Source organism: Leptinotarsa decemlineata, unplaced genomic scaffold, assembly GCF_025532065.1.
Source record: "Leptinotarsa decemlineata unplaced genomic scaffold, Ldec_3_MD MMD2_tig00002082_RagTag_RagTag, whole genome shotgun sequence".
Lineage (NCBI taxonomy): Eukaryota > Metazoa > Arthropoda > Insecta > Coleoptera > Chrysomelidae > Leptinotarsa > Leptinotarsa decemlineata.
Genome location: NW_027412573.1, coordinates 1,150,023 through 1,169,353, shown reverse-complemented (window position 1 = coordinate 1,169,353; position 19,331 = coordinate 1,150,023). Strand labels below are relative to the sequence as shown.

Below are 19,331 nucleotides of genomic sequence, written 5' to 3'. Positions count from 1 at the left end.
TACAAACACCAACTACCATTGTATCAAGTAATGTTTGTACTTCTGGCACGCCCCTGGTATATCAATAACAATAAATAGACATTTCTAGAAGAACCCCGTTTATTCGACTATATACTTCAACATTACCCTAGTTTTATTATCAAATCAAGTGCCATTCACGACATCATACTCTTAATGGCCGCCGCTAACTTGTCAACGCCTTCTTGGTTGCCTTCAAAGTAATATGGTAACTCTTGCAACCTCTCTATCCACTTGATTATGTTCGGGTATCTGTTAGTCGCCAAAGGAACGACAGTGTTCATACTAGTCACTGTTGAGACGACACTGAAGTCTGCCAGGGAAAGCTCTTCTCCAGCGACGTACGTGCTGTTTTCTAGGAGGGTTTCCAGCAAGATGTACACTGCAAAAATCATCAACTATTTGTGAATTACCAGAGGTTACTGACGTAGCAGAATGTGTGCCAGTAATATAAAAAAAAATTATGGATACGATCATATATATCAGATTTGCAAAAGCACAACATTCTTCCATACTTCCAGACATGCGGTATATCCCACAGTTGAGTTGAAGTTTATGTGAGGCTCAATAGTACAACACATTTACATGCTACCAGACATAGGGTTCACTCCACAACTGAGTTGAGGTTTATATAGTGCTCAATAGCACAGCACACCTCTAAACGTGGGGCTCAATAGCACAGCATATGTAGGGTTCAATAGCACGGCATGTGTAAGGCTCAATAGCACGACTTACTTCCATACTACCATACTTGAGGTTCACTCCACAATTAAGTTGAGGTTTATGTGAGGTCCAATAGCACAAGTAGTGCTATTGTAGTGCACAGCACACCTCTAAATGTGGGGCTCAATAGCACAGCATATGTAGGGCTCAATAGCACAACATGTGTAAGGTTCAGTAGCACGACTCGCTTCCATACTACCAGTCATGAGGTTCACTCCACAATTAAGTTTAGGTTTATGTAGTGCTCAATAGCACATCACACCTCTAAATGTGGAGCTCAATAGCACAACATGTGTAAGGCTCAGTAGCACGACTTACTTCCATACTACCAGACTTGAGGTTCACTCCACAATTAAGATGAGGTTTATGTGAGGCCTATTAGCACAAATAGTGCTCAATAGCACATCACAGCTCAATAGCACAGCATATGTAGGGCTCAATAGTACAGCATATGTAGGGCTCAATAGCACAACATGTGTAAGGCTCAGTAGTACGACTTACTTCCATACTACCAGGCTTGAGGTTCATTCCACAATTAAGATGAGGTTTATGTGAGGTCCAATAGCACAAATAGTGCTCAATAGCACAGCACACCTCTAAATATAGGGCTCAATAGTACAGCATATGTAGGGCTAAATAGCACAACATGTCTAAGCCTCAGTAGCACGACTTACTTCCATACTACCAGGCTTGAGGTTCATTCCACAATTAAGATGAGGTTTATGTGAGGTCCAATAGTACAACTCACTTCCATACTCCCAGATATGGGGTCCACAATTTAAAAAAAAACTGTTTAAAATCGGTTTTTCCGTTAATCAGCTGTTGCCACCATACGAACGACAACTCTCAGAAGTTGAGAAACTAACGAGGTATTACCTTTTAACGTGTGATTCCTAACATTCAGTTTATGTTTATGTAGGGATCAATAGCACAACATGTGTAGGGTTCAAAACACGACTCACTTCCATACTACCAGACATGAGGTTCACTTCACAATTAAGTTGATGTTTATATAGGGCTAAATAGCATATATGTAGGTCTCAATAGTACAACTCATTTCCATACTTCCAGACATGGGGTTCACTCCACAATTGAGTTGAGGATTATGTAGGGCTCAATAGCACAACATCTGTAGAGCTCAGTAGCACGACTCACTTCCATATTAACAGACATGAGGTTCACTTCATAATTTAGTTATGTTTATGTAGGGCTCAATAGTATATCATATGTAGGTCTCAATAGTATAACTCATTTCCATACTTCTAGACAGGATATTCATTCCACAATTACCTTGAGGTTTATGTGAGGCTCAATAGTACAACTCATTTCCATACTTCCAGACATGAGGTTCACTCCACAATTGAGTTAAGGTTTATGTAGGGCTCAATAGCGCAACATATGTAGTGCTCAGTAGCACGACTCACTTCCATACTAACAAACATGAGGTTCACTTCACAATTTAGTTATGTTTATGTAGGGCTCAATAGCATATCATATGTAGGTCTCAATAGTACAACTCATTTCCATACTTGCAGACAGAAGGACTACACAATTGAGTTGAGGTTCATGTAGGGCTCAATAGTACAACTAATTTCCATACTGCCATATGAGGTTCACTCCACAATTGAGTTGAGGTTTATGTAGGACTCAATAGCACAACTCTAACAAAAGCAGTACTATATAGCACATCAGGATTCTGGGGTTCTGATAAGATATAATCGAGGGTTTGAGGAGTTAGCGCGTCTAGAGTATTGAACAGGTCAAAGAGCTCATTAAAAGTCTTTAAGGGCTCCACTTTCCAAAAAAACTCACCCTCCGTTATCCTAGCGATGAAGTCCTTGCTGATCGTCTTGGCCCCGGCAAAGAACGCCCGGATGACCTCGATGAACTTCGGGAACATCGTCCCGCAGTCGAAGTACATCCTTTGGTTGATGATTGCCCTCTTTTCGACGTCCTTGGGATAGAGGGCGCCTCCGTCTGCATACTTGTCTGCCAAGTATGCGATGATGGCGTGGCTGTCGTAGATGACGAAGTCGCCGTCTTCCAGGGTGGGAATGGTGTGCAGCGGGTTCAGCTTCAGGTATTCGGGGGTGAGGTGTTGCTTCGCAGCTGGGCTGACCTGAGAGGGTGGGGGAGAAACAATAGAAAATGATTAGTTTGGAGGATACCCGTTGCTGTCAGCTATGTTTCTGGTATATTTTTTTTTATGAAAAGAAAAATAGGGTAAGATAACAAATCTTGACAAGGAATTGTAACCCCACTATTTTCCCAGAGGACATTATTAAAAACTATCGGAAATTTATCTGAATAATGGAATGAAGTTCCTGGATAACCTCCCTCTTTTTCTAAAGCTCCTAAACCAACCCCACTTCCTACCAGTAGCATCTAGGCTCTAAATGAAGCCATTGACTACATGGAATTTTCTTTTATTAGAGATGTAAAGGTATTCGAAAGACCTTTAAAACAAGGTGCCACTCGACCTACTTTCCCTATCTAAATAAGGGTCGTCGGACGCATCCCTCCGAGGGGGTGCGTACTACAAAAAAATCTGATTAGTCAGAAAGGTGTCCCCCTTTAATTAGAGATCGACGTGTCCGAGCTTTTTTTAAAAATCTCACTTTTTATATTCAAAAACGGCTCTGTTAAGTTTTCGTTGTTACACACTGTATATAGCACTTCAAAGAATAAAAGAAAAGAAACAATTCAAAAACACAAATATCCAGAAACACAATGTGAGCAAAACTGAGTTCACATATCTAATAGATGAAATTTAACAATAGAAAATTAAATTTAACAAAGTTTGTAGACAAAATAGTTTGTATAATCCCGTTCAAAAACTGTAAATAACAAATATACACAATTTGAAAATAAATTCACATGTCATGGCAATAAAATGAGATTTATTCCAGCATAAAGTATAATTAAAAGTATAGGTGTCAATATAAACAACCAAAAAACACCTATATTAAATCACAGCAAAGTTCCATTGTAGTACGCTTTTGTTGCAAGGACATATTTAACAAGATTTCTGAACTTTTTATAGCATTTTTCCTTCCTAATTTCCTAAGGTATGTGATTATACAGCTTTATACTTTCATAAATTGAAGAATACTTTGTCTCGCTTATTTTTGGAACAGGAAGATGTATTTTATTTTCTGTTACTTGCCGGGTTATGTAATTTATATGTTCCGGAGTTCCAACCATATTATGTTTTTTGTAAATCAGACAAACAGTTTCAAGTATGACAATACAAGTAACAGTGATAATTTTTTCTCTCAAAAATAATGGTCTGCATGACTCACGCACTCCCACCTTGCGTAAGTATCTACTCGCTCGCTTTTGTAAAACAAACACTGAATGACAAAGGTGTTGACTGCAAAATCCCCGGAAGGCAACAAAAAGGTTTTAAGACCGATACATTTTACAGTTTACATTGAAATTTAGAACTGTTTGGCAAAATGAAAAAAATTGAAATTGTTCCTCGGGCACCAATAAAAAGACCAACTTTTTTGGATCATTATCATTCAAAAATTATGTCACTCACCGGTATGTGGTTGTATTCCAGCCCCAAAGCTTTTAAGGTGAGAAGGGTGGCTCTCACTGGGGGGCTCAGGTTGTATCCATGCAGAGTGAGCGGCATTTTGGCGTGAACTGATCTAATGACATCGTTTTCGGCTGCTATCACGAATAATTCAATAATTCCTTATCTTTTTTTCGACGAAATGAGTTCAGAGTCTGCGATTGTTAACCGTCGCCTTATCACTTTTGTTTTTTTTTAGGTGCTTACGCAGTAATTGTTTGGAGAATTTAATAATGATTATCGACTTTATTTCATTTATACAGGGTGTTCCTCGATGCAAACATGGAAATGTGTAAATCTGTATTAAAAAATTATGGTACTGTATAAACTATAGTCCAAAAATGTTCCATTGTGAAAATACGAAGTGTTGAGGTTTTGAGAAAAAAATTGAGTTTCTGGAACCCTTTGAAATGAATGTTGGGGAACAGTCTAAGCCGCGCAACGTTCGGCATTACAGATCTGCTGAGTGGGTGGATCTTCAAGACCATTTCCGAAACAACCCCTGGCTAGATGTGCTTTTGTGCTTGTGCTTTCGAAGTCACGGAAGTTATTCTATCATCCATGGATGCATATATTCCTTTTTCAATAAAACGACCTTTTAACGGCAAACCTTGGTTCAACAAAGATTGCGGGCAAGCTGTCGCTTTCAAAAATCTCGCCTACCGGCGGTGATGCAAAAATTACAGTGCCGAAAACCCAACTTTACAAAATACCACCACTAACACAAGCGGATGGTTCAATTGCAACAGCAGCCACAAAAAAGGCGATTCTACTATACTATAACAATTTTCAATTGAAGATAACTCATATACAAATTGAACTGAGAGCTAACGGCAACAATGTTAAATGTTAGAACTAAATTCTTACCGGGGTCATTTTTATTATATATGCATCGCCATTGTAAATAAATGAAAAGTAAGATGATTCCATAAAATTTGCCCCCCGTGACAAGATAGCTTCTGCATATCGATAGGATGTACGAGCGAATAGGTGGACCAGTTTGTTATATACTTTGAAACATCGGTAAACTGATCAACACTTCGCAGGTCTATTATATTTGCGTCCTTAAAATGCCATAACTAGTCATTCGGTTTCTTCATTATCAAGCGTCCTTATCTGCATAGGCGTAGTGTATTCTGTTTCTTGTGAAGGTAACTTTGTTTTGTATTTATTAAATATATTTTATTATACTTATTAAATAGACTGTTATATTTATTAACTTTAAAATATTAGATAGAGTTGGCCGATACTTGTTTTTCAAAATACATTATCATAGATTTTCATCACATTCACACTTTATTGTGAGATAATTAGTTGACCTAGTCATTGAACTCAGGTATAAATGTTCGTTAAACTCAGGTGTAACTGTCATTAATTAGTTCCTAGAATATTATTAGTTTCTAGATAGATAGTAATTTTTCAAAAAGTATATATAAACCACAATGTATGTAGAATTCAGTTTGTTAGTGAACACGCTTGAAAAAGCTACTGTGTAGCGAAACACGTGTTGCGGATTTGTTAATCTGTTCTGGTGAAACTCTCACATTGAAGTGTTTTTCAAAATACATGAACTTTAAAATAGTTTTTGAGGTAAGAAAACAACTGACAAATAGCTGAATAATATGACTAATATTATAGTATAAAGATGGATGCCGTAGCAGGTCCAAGTAATGTACAGAGAAAGCGGAAGTTTATGTTAGAAGAAAAACAGATTGTCTGTAGAGTGTACGAAAATTTAAAAAAATTAAATAAGTTGAGTTTCTACTATTTGTCTTTGAGACCCTATGCATAAGGGTCGATATTTTTCGATATTAAGATATTTTTTAAGGAAAAATTGTATGCCTATGGATTTTTCCCAAATAAAATCCATTTTTTAACTTCTATTTCAATTTGGGATAAAAAAGTTCCTCTGAGTTTTTTCTTACTAAATGTCGTTTTTTAGTCAAAAAATAAAAACGTTTGTATTGTCTGAGAAATTTTATTGTATTTAATTCGATCTTACTTCAGTTTTTGAATTATGTAGGCATTGATACCAATTCAACAGTGGCATCCGGTCGGCCATCAACTTCGATTGTACGGGGGGTTCAAAAATAATTTTCATTTGGAAACAAACATTTAACGTGCCGGCAGAAAATGTCGATGAATACTCGTGTTTTGCATGTTTTTTCAAACTCACCATTCCGGGTTAATATTGGTAACAAAACAAGTCTCATTTCTTGAAATTTTCTTTCAGAACGTCATTGCGAAAGCCAAATTCAAAAAAACATATTTATTGCCATATCATTTCTTATTTAATGATCGCAACCATATAAGTGATGTCATTATTATGTTTTTCTACTTCAGATTCAGCTTATTTTCTGAGTTTATTACAATTCGATAATTTTATGACCCTCTTGAATTATTGCATGGATTCGAACTGATAATAAAACTCATTGAACTTCAAACTTAGCAGAATCATCCTACTTATAAGATAATATGTGATGAATGGTATAGGCATTTTTTCTTCAAGAATCCTTCAGAATACTAATCTCAAATCTATTTTTCATCGTCAATGTGGATAGTATATAAAACGTTTTCTATATTGTTACGAATATTTTGCTTGCTTTTCCTTTGTCTATAACAGTGAAGATAGCATCAACCACAATAAAACCGAAATCTCTCAATTGTCACATCACTTTGAAGCTTATGATAATAATAACATCATTCTAGTCAATGACATACCTATAACATGTAACAGATATTATTTACAAAGTAGATAACAAATTAATGTCTACATGGCCTACATATCTGAGGTGTATTATCAGGATATTTTCGTTATCATTTTTCTGTAAACGTATTCAGGGAGAATTATTTTTGCAGAAGTTAAAAAATGTCTGTAGCAATATGTGTGAAGATCAAGTTTGATCTTCCTCTTGAAGATGATCGTTATTTTAACACCTCGATCACTTGGTGATCGAAACACGTGTCGAGGTGTTAAAATAACGGTTTGGTGATCAAGAGAAAACTCAAACTTGACCTTGCTTTTGAAGATGATCGTTATTTTCACACCTTGACATCTTTAAGAGGAAGATCAAGTTTGATCTTCCTCTTGATCACTTGGTGATTTAAACATGTGTTGAGGTGTTAAAATAACAGTTTGGTGATCAAGAGGAATATCAAACTTGACCTTCCTCTTGAAGATGATCGTTATTTTAGCACCTCAACATCTTCAAGAGGAAGATCAAGTTTGATCAAGAGGAAGATCAAGTTTGATCTTCCTCTTGATCACTTGGTGATCGAAACACGTGTCGAGGGGTTAAAATAACGGTTTGGTGTTGGGAAAGAACTCCAGTAATATTCATTACTACAACAAAGGTTCCAAACAGTGCATCGCATGTGTGAATTAGATAATCAATTAGTTAGCCAAAGGGTTTTTTCCTAAGAACTGATAATTGTAGTGCCAGTGTTCAAAAAAAGAAATTCTTTGGCCATTGAATAATGAACCAAAGTCCAATCATTATCATTATTATTAGTATTGTCAGCAGGCTGTTCCAATCAGGTGCCAGTTTCGACTTGGTCAATCGGAAAGGAATCTCCCAAAGAAAAGAAGGAAGCAATTGAAATTGATTGCTTCTTTCCTTTGAAAAAATCCAAAATTTTTATATATGAAGTTGAAGAGGAGTCACCCAAAACTTCATCTCCAAAAATTGATCTCTCCGATAAAGAAACCCCTTTCAATTTAAGTATGCGATATTCTTATATCCTTTATTTAATAAAATTCACAATGAAGATTGTTGTTATGACGGTCTTAAGTGTACTTACAAAAAACAATGCAGAGGAAAATGAAGAATCTTATATCTACACTATCTAAGATAATAATACTACTACAGGTACAACATACCAGCTGTTGATAGCAGAAAACCAAATTATGCTTTCCCCACGAGAGGAATTACAAAGGCATTCTACTAAATATCATTATTAAGTATAAAACATTCAAAATAATATAGAATCCCTTACATCCTAAACTCTTTGATTCTCTGGGACATATTTTCTTGCAATTTTGAGCCAAAATATGGAAAAACTGCAAAGCAAACACGCCAACCTAGGCCAGTTTGCTCTTCACCATGCCGATGAACTTGTTCAATCCGGTTTGGTTGGCTTCTTCATAGTAGGGAAGCGCCTGCATTTTAGATATCCATTCTGTAGTTTTGGGGAACCTATTGGAGGCGATAGGAACCAGTACGTTGGCAGAGCTGATAGTGGCGATGATGCTCAAGTCTGCCAGAGACAGTTTTTCTCCAGCCACGTACGTCGATCTCTCGAGAAGGGTTTCCAATAACGTGTAACCTGAAAAATAAAGGTCGGTGGTGAATAGTTCGTTTTGAAGATGAATATGTTTCGTTTACATCATTCCAGAATAGTTGGGTCCGGTTAGGTCAAGAGAAAATCCGTTTTTCATATATCCAAGACGCCCGTTCCTAGGTACTTTTTGATACCAAGGTTTAGTATTGAATGAGTTGAATCAAGAGTTGTTCCCTCTTTGTTCATTAAAGTACAAGACAGATGGTAGAGTTCATGATAATTTCTCTGTTGAACTTGATCTTATAAGTAGGTTAGGTTAGGTGTAAAGTGAGTGGGTCTATTCAACCCTCCACCGCAACCCGCAAGGGTTTATTGTGGCTCACACCTCTTCACACTCAGACAAATAAACCCAGCTTCTTAACGAAGCCGATTAGTTTGTATGGTGAGTGGTCTTTCACAAAATCAAACTTGACCTTGCTTTTGAAGATGATCGTTATTTCAACATCGCGACAATCTTCAAGAGGAAGATCAAGTTTGATCTCCCTCTTGATCACCAAACCGTTATTTTAACACCTCGGCACGTGTTTCGATCACCAAGTGATCAAGAGGAAGATCAAACTTGATCTTCCTCTTGAAGATGATTGTTATTTTAACATCGAAACACGTGTCGAGGTGTTGAACTAACGGTTTGGTGATCAAGAGGAAGATCAAACTTGATCTTCCTCTTGAAGGTGATCGTTATTTTAACATCGAAACACGTGTCGAGGTGTTAAAATAACGGTTTGGTGATCAAGAGGAAGATCAAACCTAACCTTGCTTTTGAAGATGATCGTTATTTTCACACCTTGACATCTTTAAGAGGAAGATCAAGTTTGATCTTTCTCTTGATCACCAAACCGTTATTTTAACAGCTCGGCACGTGTTTCGATCACCAAGTGATCAAGAGGAAGATCAAACTTGGTCTTCCTCTTGAAGGTGATCGTTATTTTAACATCGAAACACGTGTCGAGGTGTTAAAATAACGGTTTGGTGATCAAGAGGAAGATCAAACCTAACCTTGCTTTTGAAGATGATCGTTATTTTCACACCTTGACATCTTTAAGAGGAAGATCAAGTTTGATCTTTCTCTTGATCACCAAACCGTTATTTTAACAGCTCGGCACGTGTTTCGATCACCAAGTGATCAAGAGGAAGATCAAACTTGATCTTCCTCTTGAAGGTGATCGTTATTTTAACATCGAAACACGTGTCGAGGTGTTAAAATAACGGTTTGGTGATCAAGAGGAAGATCAAACCTAACCTTGCTTTTGAAGATGATCGTTATTTTCACACCTTGACATCTTTAAGAGGAAGATCAAGTTTGATCTTTTTCTTGATCACCAAACCGTTATTTTAACAGCTCGGCACGTGTTTCGATCACCAAGTGATCAAGAGGAAGATCAAACTTGATCTTCCTCTTGAAGGTGATCGTTATTTTAACATCGAAACACGTGTCGAGGTGTTAAAATAACGGTTTGGTGATCAAGAGGAAGATCAAACCTAACCTTGCTTTTGAAGATGATCGTTATTTTCACACCTTGACATCTTTAAGAGGAAGATCAAGTTTGATCTTTCTCTTGATCACCAAACCGTTATTTTAACAGCTCGGCACGTGTTTCGATCACCAAGTGATCAAGAGGAAGATCAAACTTGATCTTCCTCTTGAAGGTGATCGTTATTTTAACATCGAAACACGTGTCGAGGTGTTAAAATAACGGTTTGGTGATCAAGAGGAAGATCAAACCTAACCTTGCTTTTGAAGATGATCGTTATTTTCACACCTTGACATCTTTAAGAGGAAGATCAAGTTTGATCTTCCTCTTGATCACCAAACCGTTATTTTAACAGCTCGGCACGTGTTTCGATCACCAAGTGATCAAGAGGAAGATCAAACTTGATCTTCCTCTTGAAGGTGATCGTTATTTTAACATCGAAACACGTGTCGAGGTGTTAAAATAACGGTTTGGTGATCAAGAGGAAGATCAAACCTAACCTTGCTTTTGAAGATGATCGTTATTTTCACACCTTGACATCTTTAAGAGGAAGATCAAGTTTGATCTTTCTCTTGATCACCAAACCGTTATTTTAACAGCTCGGCACGTGTTTCGATCACCAAGTGATCAAGAGGAAGATCAAACTTGGTCTTCCTCTTGAAGATGATTGTTATTTTAACACCTCGATCACTTGGTCACAGTGATCACAGAACCGGAATTTGTTTTTGGTCCATCTGTGAACCAATAACTATCTGCTCTTAATATTTCCTATGCATTAAATTGATTTGTGCAATTGGCAATGTACACAAATCTGTATGCAGTCCATCTAGCCTCTTTCCATGGCCGCTGAAGGTGTGGTACGGATGGCACCACTAATTGCCAGACAAGCCTGTCTCTGTAAGTCAGAGTGCTTCGCTTGGGCCGTTTTCTGTGAAGCTTTCGGCCATCAGGCAATTGCACCATAAGTGATCATTGGTCTAACAATCAGCACATTATCCAATGGATTTGTTTGGGACCTAAACCCCAAGATTTACCACAAATCCTTCGACATGTCCATAGAGACAGTCTGGCTTTGTGTAAAACTTTTTCCAAGTGGGCGTTCCAGGCGAGTCTTTTATCAAGGATAATGCCAATATATTTTATTTCCGTTCCAAATAGAATGACCTCACCATTGAAGAAAAGTGGCGTTAGATCGTGGTGAAGGGGATTAACACAGTTTTATGCTCCTTCTATATCAAGAAATACAGCAGTTTTTTCAGCCGAATGGGACACCCACACCTCAGAGATTTGTCAGCTTTTGGTGACTTGTTCATTCAGAAATAGGTAGGAGGACGTGACCCTATTTGGTGGTCTCTGACTTGATTCCTCTTGACTATCATCTGTAGGCTGTTTGAAAAATGATATTTATATGCAGCGCTATGCTTATGTGAACACCAGAAGTTCAATCACTGGTGAGAAACAAAAGCTGTGAATGTGGCAATATCAGGTCTAATTTTCCTCAAAAGATCCTCAGAGATGAACTGCTTGAGCTGTCACTTCTGACGGTAGGTCCTTTATTAGTAGGTGACAATTTAATTGAATACATAAGTCAGTGTGTCAATATTTCGTTAATGACTTGTACGAACAGTAACAGCTGAATGGCCAGCAGAGTCACCTGATTTATTACCATTTGATTTCAGTTGAAAGCTTTTCGAAAGTCAACTATACCAACTCAAAGCGCCCTCTCCAAATGACTTACTACATAGCATAACCTCGATTATATAATTTTTATGTACCTAAATCGCAAATCTATTGAATGATTTTATCAAATTCTAGAAACTATGTGTTAACAGCCCTGGAAACGAAGATATTATTTTATAAGTCGGGGATCGAAGGAGACTTGTAGTGACAAAAGCGTTGTTGATATTTTTACGCAGTTCAGTTGGTAAATATTTTCGAATAAAGTTGTCAAAAAGGTATTGCAGTCTTACAGTTTAACCCAGTTTTTACGAATATAAAACTATGCAATGATTATACTGAATAATAGTGTGTCAGTAGACACGTTTTTTAATTGCACTCATTATAAGCTAGAATTTCTCGTTCTCTTTTCCTGTTCTGACTTCTGATCGTTTTGGTTTTGCAATTATTATTCGATAGAAAAAACTAGTAACAGGCGGTAATCAGTTTCAAATTCAAGTACGTCCTCGTATAATTGAAATATAATAGCCGCGGTAAGGTTACTCAACAGGTGATTTATTTATATAGTCCGGGAAACCTTGTACAAATTTAAATACAAGAAAATAAATATTTCGAAATGAAATCTCGGACCATTCGTCTCTCCCAACTAGCTACAACGTAGGTTCTGTTAATGCCTGTTGGAAAACAACTACTTCCCTGGCTAATACCACGCAGCAGAACCATGCTGAGATCATCTTCAGACTGGTTTCGATGTGTTACCTCCCATCAGTGCAGGAAAGATCCGACCCCAACAGCAAAGTGTCTAGGACTTGAATAATTTCAACAGCCCCATATCGTGAACAGAGCCCCAAGTGGGGTAGAAACATCCCATGTATCAATATTCTAACAGAGATGTCTGCGAGAGGAACCTCTGTGATATAAAAACACGAAAACGAAACATATTTTAGAATGAAAATTATTTTCTAAATTCGGCTATATCTGTAATAAAGGGCAGTAGTATTTTTATAAGTGGGTCTAAGGAAAATCAGCAACGCTGTTCAACTTATAATGAGTGTTTTTGCTGGTATTTTTTGGCAACACTGTTTTTGACAGATCACGCGTGAATCGTGTCTTGTGTCAATGTCAAACTTGTTCAGTTTGGTCTATAATTTAACCATGAATCGACCTACGAATGAACAACGCTTGCAAATTATTGAATTTCATTATCAAAATTCATTCTCGGTGAAGAAAGTGCATCGTGCATTTCTTCCGATTTATGGGCAGTTTCGTCAGCCTACTGAGGGAGCTATTCGGAAGCTTGTGACTAAATTTCGAACCAGTTTTCATTATTGGACATTAAACCACCAACACGCATACGTAGACTGAGGACCGAAGAAAATATTGCGGCTGTATCCGCCAGTGTTCGTGATGACCGTGAAATGTCGATTCGCCGCCGTTCGCAGCAATTGGGCCTCTGTTACTCCACTACGTGGAAAATTTTGCGGAAGTATTTGGGTGTAAAACCTTATAAGATAAAGCTGGTGCAAGAATTGAAGCCACACGACCTCCCACAACGTCTAACATTTGGTGAATGGGCGCTGGAAAAGTTGGAGGAAGATCCACATTTTTATCGAAAAATTGTGTTCAGCAACGAGGCTCATTTCTGGTTGAACGGATACTTCAACAAGCAAAATTGCCACATTTGCAGTGAAGCCCAGCCACAAGCATTGCAAGAGCTACCGATGCATCCCGAAAAAGTCACTGTTTGGTGTGGATTATGGGTCGGTGGCATTATCGGGCCATCCTTCTTCAAAGACGACAATGGCCGAAACGTTACTGTGAATGGCGAGCGCTACCGTGTGATGATTGACGACTTTTTGTTGCCCAAAATGGAAGAATTGGAGATGCCTGACATGTGGTTTCAACAAGGCGGTGCCACATGCCACAAGGCACGCGAAACGATGGCCAATTAAGAGCCGCCTTCGGTGAACAGTTCATCTCACGTTTGAGGCCCATCAATTGGCGGCCTAGATCGTGTGATTTAACGCCTATGGATTATTTCTTGTGGGGTCATGTTAAGGCTCATGTCTAAGAGATAAACCAGCAACCACTGCCGCTCTAGAAGCCAATATTGAAGCATTTATACGTGAAATACCGGTCGATATGTTAGAGAGAGTGTGTCAAAATTGGACCTTGCGCATGGGCCATCTAAAGCGACAAAATTTGCATGAAGTCATCTTCAAACATTAAGTTACATTGATCGTTCTATCCAATGAAGATTTCATCAATTTTTTCAAATTTTTTGTGTTGTTTTAAAATTCAAATCCTATACCTCTAAAAAAATAACCCGTTATAAAATAAAACGGAGGCTGCGGAAGGTTTTTGGCTCAAAACTTGTCTCTCTTACAAATATTTCGAAAAAATTAAGAAACAAAAACAGTTACAGTCCGCTTTCAACATTTGGAGAGTAATGAAAACACTTTTGACACATAATGACAAAAGCATTGACCGTCGCGTCGATGTGTTTCGCTAAGCAAGTTAACATCATCAGGAGATTACTGAAACCGTTACCTTCGCCAAAAAGGGTCATTAAATATATTCTTAGTACTAATTATTGTATTTTCGTTTTTAATTGTTACGTTAATGACTACTTGGTATGATTTCTCACATTTACTAGTTTTTTTACTTGTATGGAAATTCTACAAGGAATCTCAAAAAATGAGTCTGATTGTTTCAACATTTTTGTTTTCGAAATCTCTTCGGGTGACAAGAAAATTGTTATCACTACGTCAATCTACCCAAGATTCCATAAGACTTATGCGATTTTTATGCACGCACATCATCTGGTTTCAATTCTACAAGGGGTTGAAAAAGTTAGTCTGATCGTTTCAACAATTTTATGCTCGAATTCCGTATGGGTAACAAAAAAACAGTTTTCACTGTGTTGATCTATTCAAAATTCTATAAGAGTTGTGTGATTTTCATGAATACAAGGAATCTCAAAAAATGAGTCTGATTGTTTCAACAGTTTCTTTTTCGAAATCTGTTTAGATGACAAGAAAACTGTCATCACCAAGTTAATCTACTCAAGAAACTATGGAAGTTGTGTGATTTTGATGGACGCACATCATCGGATATCATTTCTATATGGGGTATTGGAAAGTAAGTCTAATATTTTCAATTTTATTTTTCCCTTAATCTGTATTGTTGATGAGAAAAGGATTATCAACGCCTCAATCTACTCAAGACTCTATAAAAATGTTAAACACCAAATAGTCTCAATAATTTCACGTTCAACCTATAGTGAATAGGTATTTCCAGCCACAGATATTAGTACGGGTGCTAATAATTTTGTATCCCAACCACAGATTTTTATTTTCCTCTACGTCGGCATGTGTGGCCAGAAATCTGTGGATAACTTCACGCCAATTAGCGGATAGCTGTAGTTTAGATTTTTATCCGCTCGGTATATTCCAGCTCCCGTTCCATGTTTGGTCTTCGATCCATCTGTATCCCAGGTGTTTTTTCCAAACATCTTTTCGGGATGACTAATGGTCTTTCACTCTTCACGGCTTATGATTTTGGCCGTGAAGTTTGTGTTAATTAAATGAATACTTTTTTCAAATGGATAAATACATGTAAAGTGAGTTCGAATTATATCAAGGAGGTTGCGTACAGCACCATCTGTCCGCGAATAGATCAAACAAACAAACATACATACATCAGATGAAGCTAATAAAAGCGTGATAGAAACGTTACGGTGATCAGCTAATAAACTCCGGACCCTGTTTGCCCGGACTATAAATACCAAACGAAATTAATGACGGACTGACCTTGCGTTAGCGAATCAGCCTTGTCTTTGCTCACTGTTTTCGCGCCTTCTCTCAACAGCGAGGCCACGATGGCTCCCATGCGCGGAAACAGAATGCCTGAATTGAAAAACAGCCGCTGATTCACCACAGCTCTGGCTTCCGGGTTGGAGGGGTACAGGGAGTCGTCCTTGCCGTATTTTTCCGTCTGGAAAACAAATGAGAAAGGATTTAATGCACAAATTACAGAATCGCAACACTTTTCGTTTTGATTAACTTCATAAAAGTCCAAAGGCATCAAATCTGGTGATTTCGGTGGCGAATATATAAATACTAGCGACCCTCCCAGGCTTCGCAAGGGTGCAATGCCGATTCTAAATAATAATTCACCCACGAGAAATTCATGGACATGGAGAGATGATGATGAAAAGGTAACTTTGTTTCATAAACTCGCCTTTTTCCCAGCGGCTGGCTCCCCAGTTGGAATATTCAAAAATCTTTTTTTATTGCACATCTACGACATAAACCGAACCTACAGTCGAAATTTCAGTCTTCGAAAATATAGTGGGACTGAGAAACAGTGATAAAAAGGTAATTTTCATATGTAAATGCGCCCCTTTCAACCCCAGTGGAGAGCCTCAGTTGAAATATTTGAAAATAATTTTTTTTTGCACTCCTAAAACATAAAACGAACCTAGAAACAAAATTTCACCCTCCGAAAATATAGTGGTACTAAGAAACAGTGATAAAATGGTAATTTTCATATGTAAATGCGCCCCTTTTATCCCCAGGGCGATCCCCAGTTGGAATATTAGAAAATCCTTGCTTTTTGCACGTCTACAACATAAAACGAACCTACATACAAAATTTCACCCTCCGAAAATCTAATTGTACTGAGAAACAGTGATAAAAAGGTAATTTTCATTTTTAAATGCGCCCCTTTTATCCTCAGGGGGATTCTCAGTTGGAAATTTTGAAATTCCTTTCTTTTTGCACACCTTCAACATAAAACAAACCTACATACAAAATTTCACCCTCCGAAAATCTAATTGTACTGAGAATCAGTGATAAAAAGGTAATTTTCATTTTTAAATGCGCCCCTTTTATCCCCAGGGGGATTCTCAGTTGGAATATTTGAAAATCATTTCTTTTTGCACACCTAAAACATAAAACGAACCTACAAACAAAATTTCACCCCCTGAAAATATAGTGATACTGAGAAACAGTTATAAAAAGGTAATTTTCATTTGTAAATGCGCCCCTTTTATCCCCAGGGGGATTCTCAGTTGGAATATTAGAAAATCCTTTCTTTTTGCACGCCTACAACATAAAACGAACCTACATACAAAATTTTACCCTCTGAAAATATAGTGGTACTGAGAAACAGTGATAAAAAGGTAATTTTCATTTGTAAATGCGCCCCTTTTATCTCCAGGGCGATCCCCAGTTGGAATTTTGCGCATTCAAATGTGCAAAACTTTGTAAAGAGATCATTTTGAACCTAATTGATTTTTTTCTTGGTATTGTTTGTACAAAGTGAAACGCCCACGAGCTAATTTCTCCTTAAAAATATACCGCTTTCAATCAAAATGACATTCGTTTATCAATAGATTGTTTGGTGGGCGGCTGAGCATCTCCGCACACCAAACAACTAGATTATCAATATAAAAATACACCTCACCAGAATTGAATGAAACACCAACCTACCAGATAAATATTTATCGCCGCGCTATCCCAAATAGCGAAATCCCCATCTTCCAGCGTGGGGACCGTATGAAAGGGGTTCATCTTCAAATACTCCGGCTTCATGTGGTCCTGCTCCATCAGATTCACGGGCACCAGCTCCACGTCCACTCCAAGGGCTCTGATGGCCAACAAACTAGCCCTAACGGCGGGACTCAGGTCGGCGGAGTATAATTTCGGTGTCATTTTCAAAGTAAGCCGCGGAACGATTGACGCGCGGTTAGGTACGCTTTCGCTTGTCTCACCGGAACAACTGAACCTTGATGGCAGAGCTAACTGGTTTTTATGGAGATATCATTGGGTCGGTTTTGCCAGTCATTCCGCCTTGGGTGTTGTTCAAAGTCGATTTTTAATGGTGAACAGGTTGCGGAATTCTGATTTGGAAGTTGTTTTTAGTCATTTCTGATGGCCCAGTCTGGGACGGCGTTGATTCATCGGTGAGAAATTTGGTGGGATATACCGAAGTGGAATATTTACAGGGAGATTAGTTGAGGAGGGGTGGAATATTCGTGGAAACATTCGGGGGTAGTGTCGGTGAAATGATATTGGGTTTCAAACATTTTAAAACAGCAGAATTCAAATTTCCTTGTGAAGAAATCTGAACACAAAAGTACGAAATTTAAAACGTGAAATAAGTGAAGTCCCTCGATAATCTGATCTTATATAAGAAAAAAGTGAATGAGAAAACTTAGGGTGGCAGCAATTCCTCGAGTATGACTCCTGCGCCGCCGAACGAAGCTTATCTTCTTCTTTTTCCATCAATGGCTTCAGCTGCCAGGGCTGTCCAGCCAGGAGTTCCAGAATCATGTTGCTACTTACATGTGGAACCCACATTGCAGTGGGTCTGAGTCGGACCCAAATCCTACCTGGATTTACGCTAAAACAAAGTTCAACTAACTATAATTTGAAGTCAATCAACAAGCAATGTCCAACTGCACTAGAGTATAAGCACAACTATGAGGTGATACACTACGTTTACGTGTATGGGCACTACTATCAGGTCATGACTGGCGAAGCACTGCATGCGCACAAGTATTAGGTCTGTCTGGGTCACTACAGCTTTACGTTGGATGCAAATAGGAATTTGGATATGATTATTATGTTAGATGGTGATAAATGTTTGAAAAAGATATCGTGGAAAGTAAGAGGCTGAAGTATAACTTCAAAAGTCAAAATTTTGAAAACAGTGTCGAAATTTCGGAAGAAATATTTGAATTGGAATAATTGGATCGATTCATTTATGTTTGGCAGAAGCCAATATGTAACCATCACCAATGTAATTAATGGTAAAAAAAGAATAATGAACTCTCAACGGATACCTCTATCACTCGGAGTACCACAAGGTTCAGTCTTGGGACCTGTACTATTCCGAGTATATATAGACAAAATTGACGAATCTGTTCCTGATGCAAAGTGTGTGAAATTTGCTGATGACGTTGCCACGATTGTAACAGGCTCCGACCAAACAAGTATACAACGAAAATGCGAGCAAACAATGAGATCATTGAACTGGTGGTTTTCCAGTAATTCGCTTGTTTTCAATCCAAATAAAACAGTAATTATTCAATTTTGTAATTATCAAAAAATTCTTGACCCACTACATATTGATGTGAATAATCAGCTGCTTCCATTGTCAAAAAGTACTAAGTTTTTGGGTGTTGAAATTGACAAAAATCTTAATTTTAAAGTACATTGTGATGGCCTTATACCAAAATTGCATTCTTTAGCATTCAAGCTACGAAATCTTAGCTATATTCTCAGTCTAGATCAACTAAAAATTATATACTATGCTGAAGTGGAGTCGAGATTGCGCTATGGTGTACGTTTCTGGGGTTGGTCAACCAACGCAGGTAAAGTTTTTTTGGCTCAAAAAAACATCATCAGAAGTATCACTGGTATAAGTTACATGGAGTCCTGTGAACCTTTTTTCAAGAAATTACAAATACTGACTTTACCCTGCTTGTACATAATGGAAATTTGTGTCTACGT

At 37.8% G+C, this 19,331-nt stretch overlaps 2 protein-coding genes across 2 annotated transcripts in view; one reads left to right on the top strand and one right to left on the bottom strand.

Moving 5' to 3' along the window:
* Window positions 1-19,331, top strand: part of Spred (Sprouty-related protein with EVH-1 domain) — a 76,948-nt gene that overhangs the window by 44,175 nt on the left and 13,442 nt on the right. The gene's annotated exons all lie outside the window — the stretch shown is intronic.
* Window positions 82-17,608, bottom strand: LOC111515377 (uncharacterized). The gene is made up of 7 exons (XM_074176702.1): window positions 17,307-17,608; window positions 15,624-15,807; window positions 8,405-8,647; window positions 8,202-8,204; window positions 4,286-4,443; window positions 2,554-2,860; window positions 82-400 (listed from the first exon to the last, which is right to left on the bottom strand). The coding sequence occupies exons 1-7, from the start codon at window positions 17,526-17,528 to the stop codon at window positions 156-158; spliced, it is 1,362 nt and encodes a 453-aa protein (XP_074032803.1). The 5' UTR covers window positions 17,529-17,608; the 3' UTR covers window positions 82-155.

Coding starts and splice junctions, on each gene's coding strand:
- LOC111515377 (XM_074176702.1), bottom strand. CDS start 17,528: ATGACACCGAAATTATACTCCGCCGACCTGAGTCCCGCCGTTAGGGCT. Junction 15,808..17,306: donor CGGCGATAAATATTTATCTG/GTAGGTTGGTGT, acceptor TTTGTTTTCCAG/ACGGAAAAATACGGCAAGGA. Junction 8,648..15,623: donor GGCTGATTCGCTAACGCAAG/GTCAGTCCGTCA, acceptor TTTATTTTTCAG/GTTACACGTTATTGGAAACC.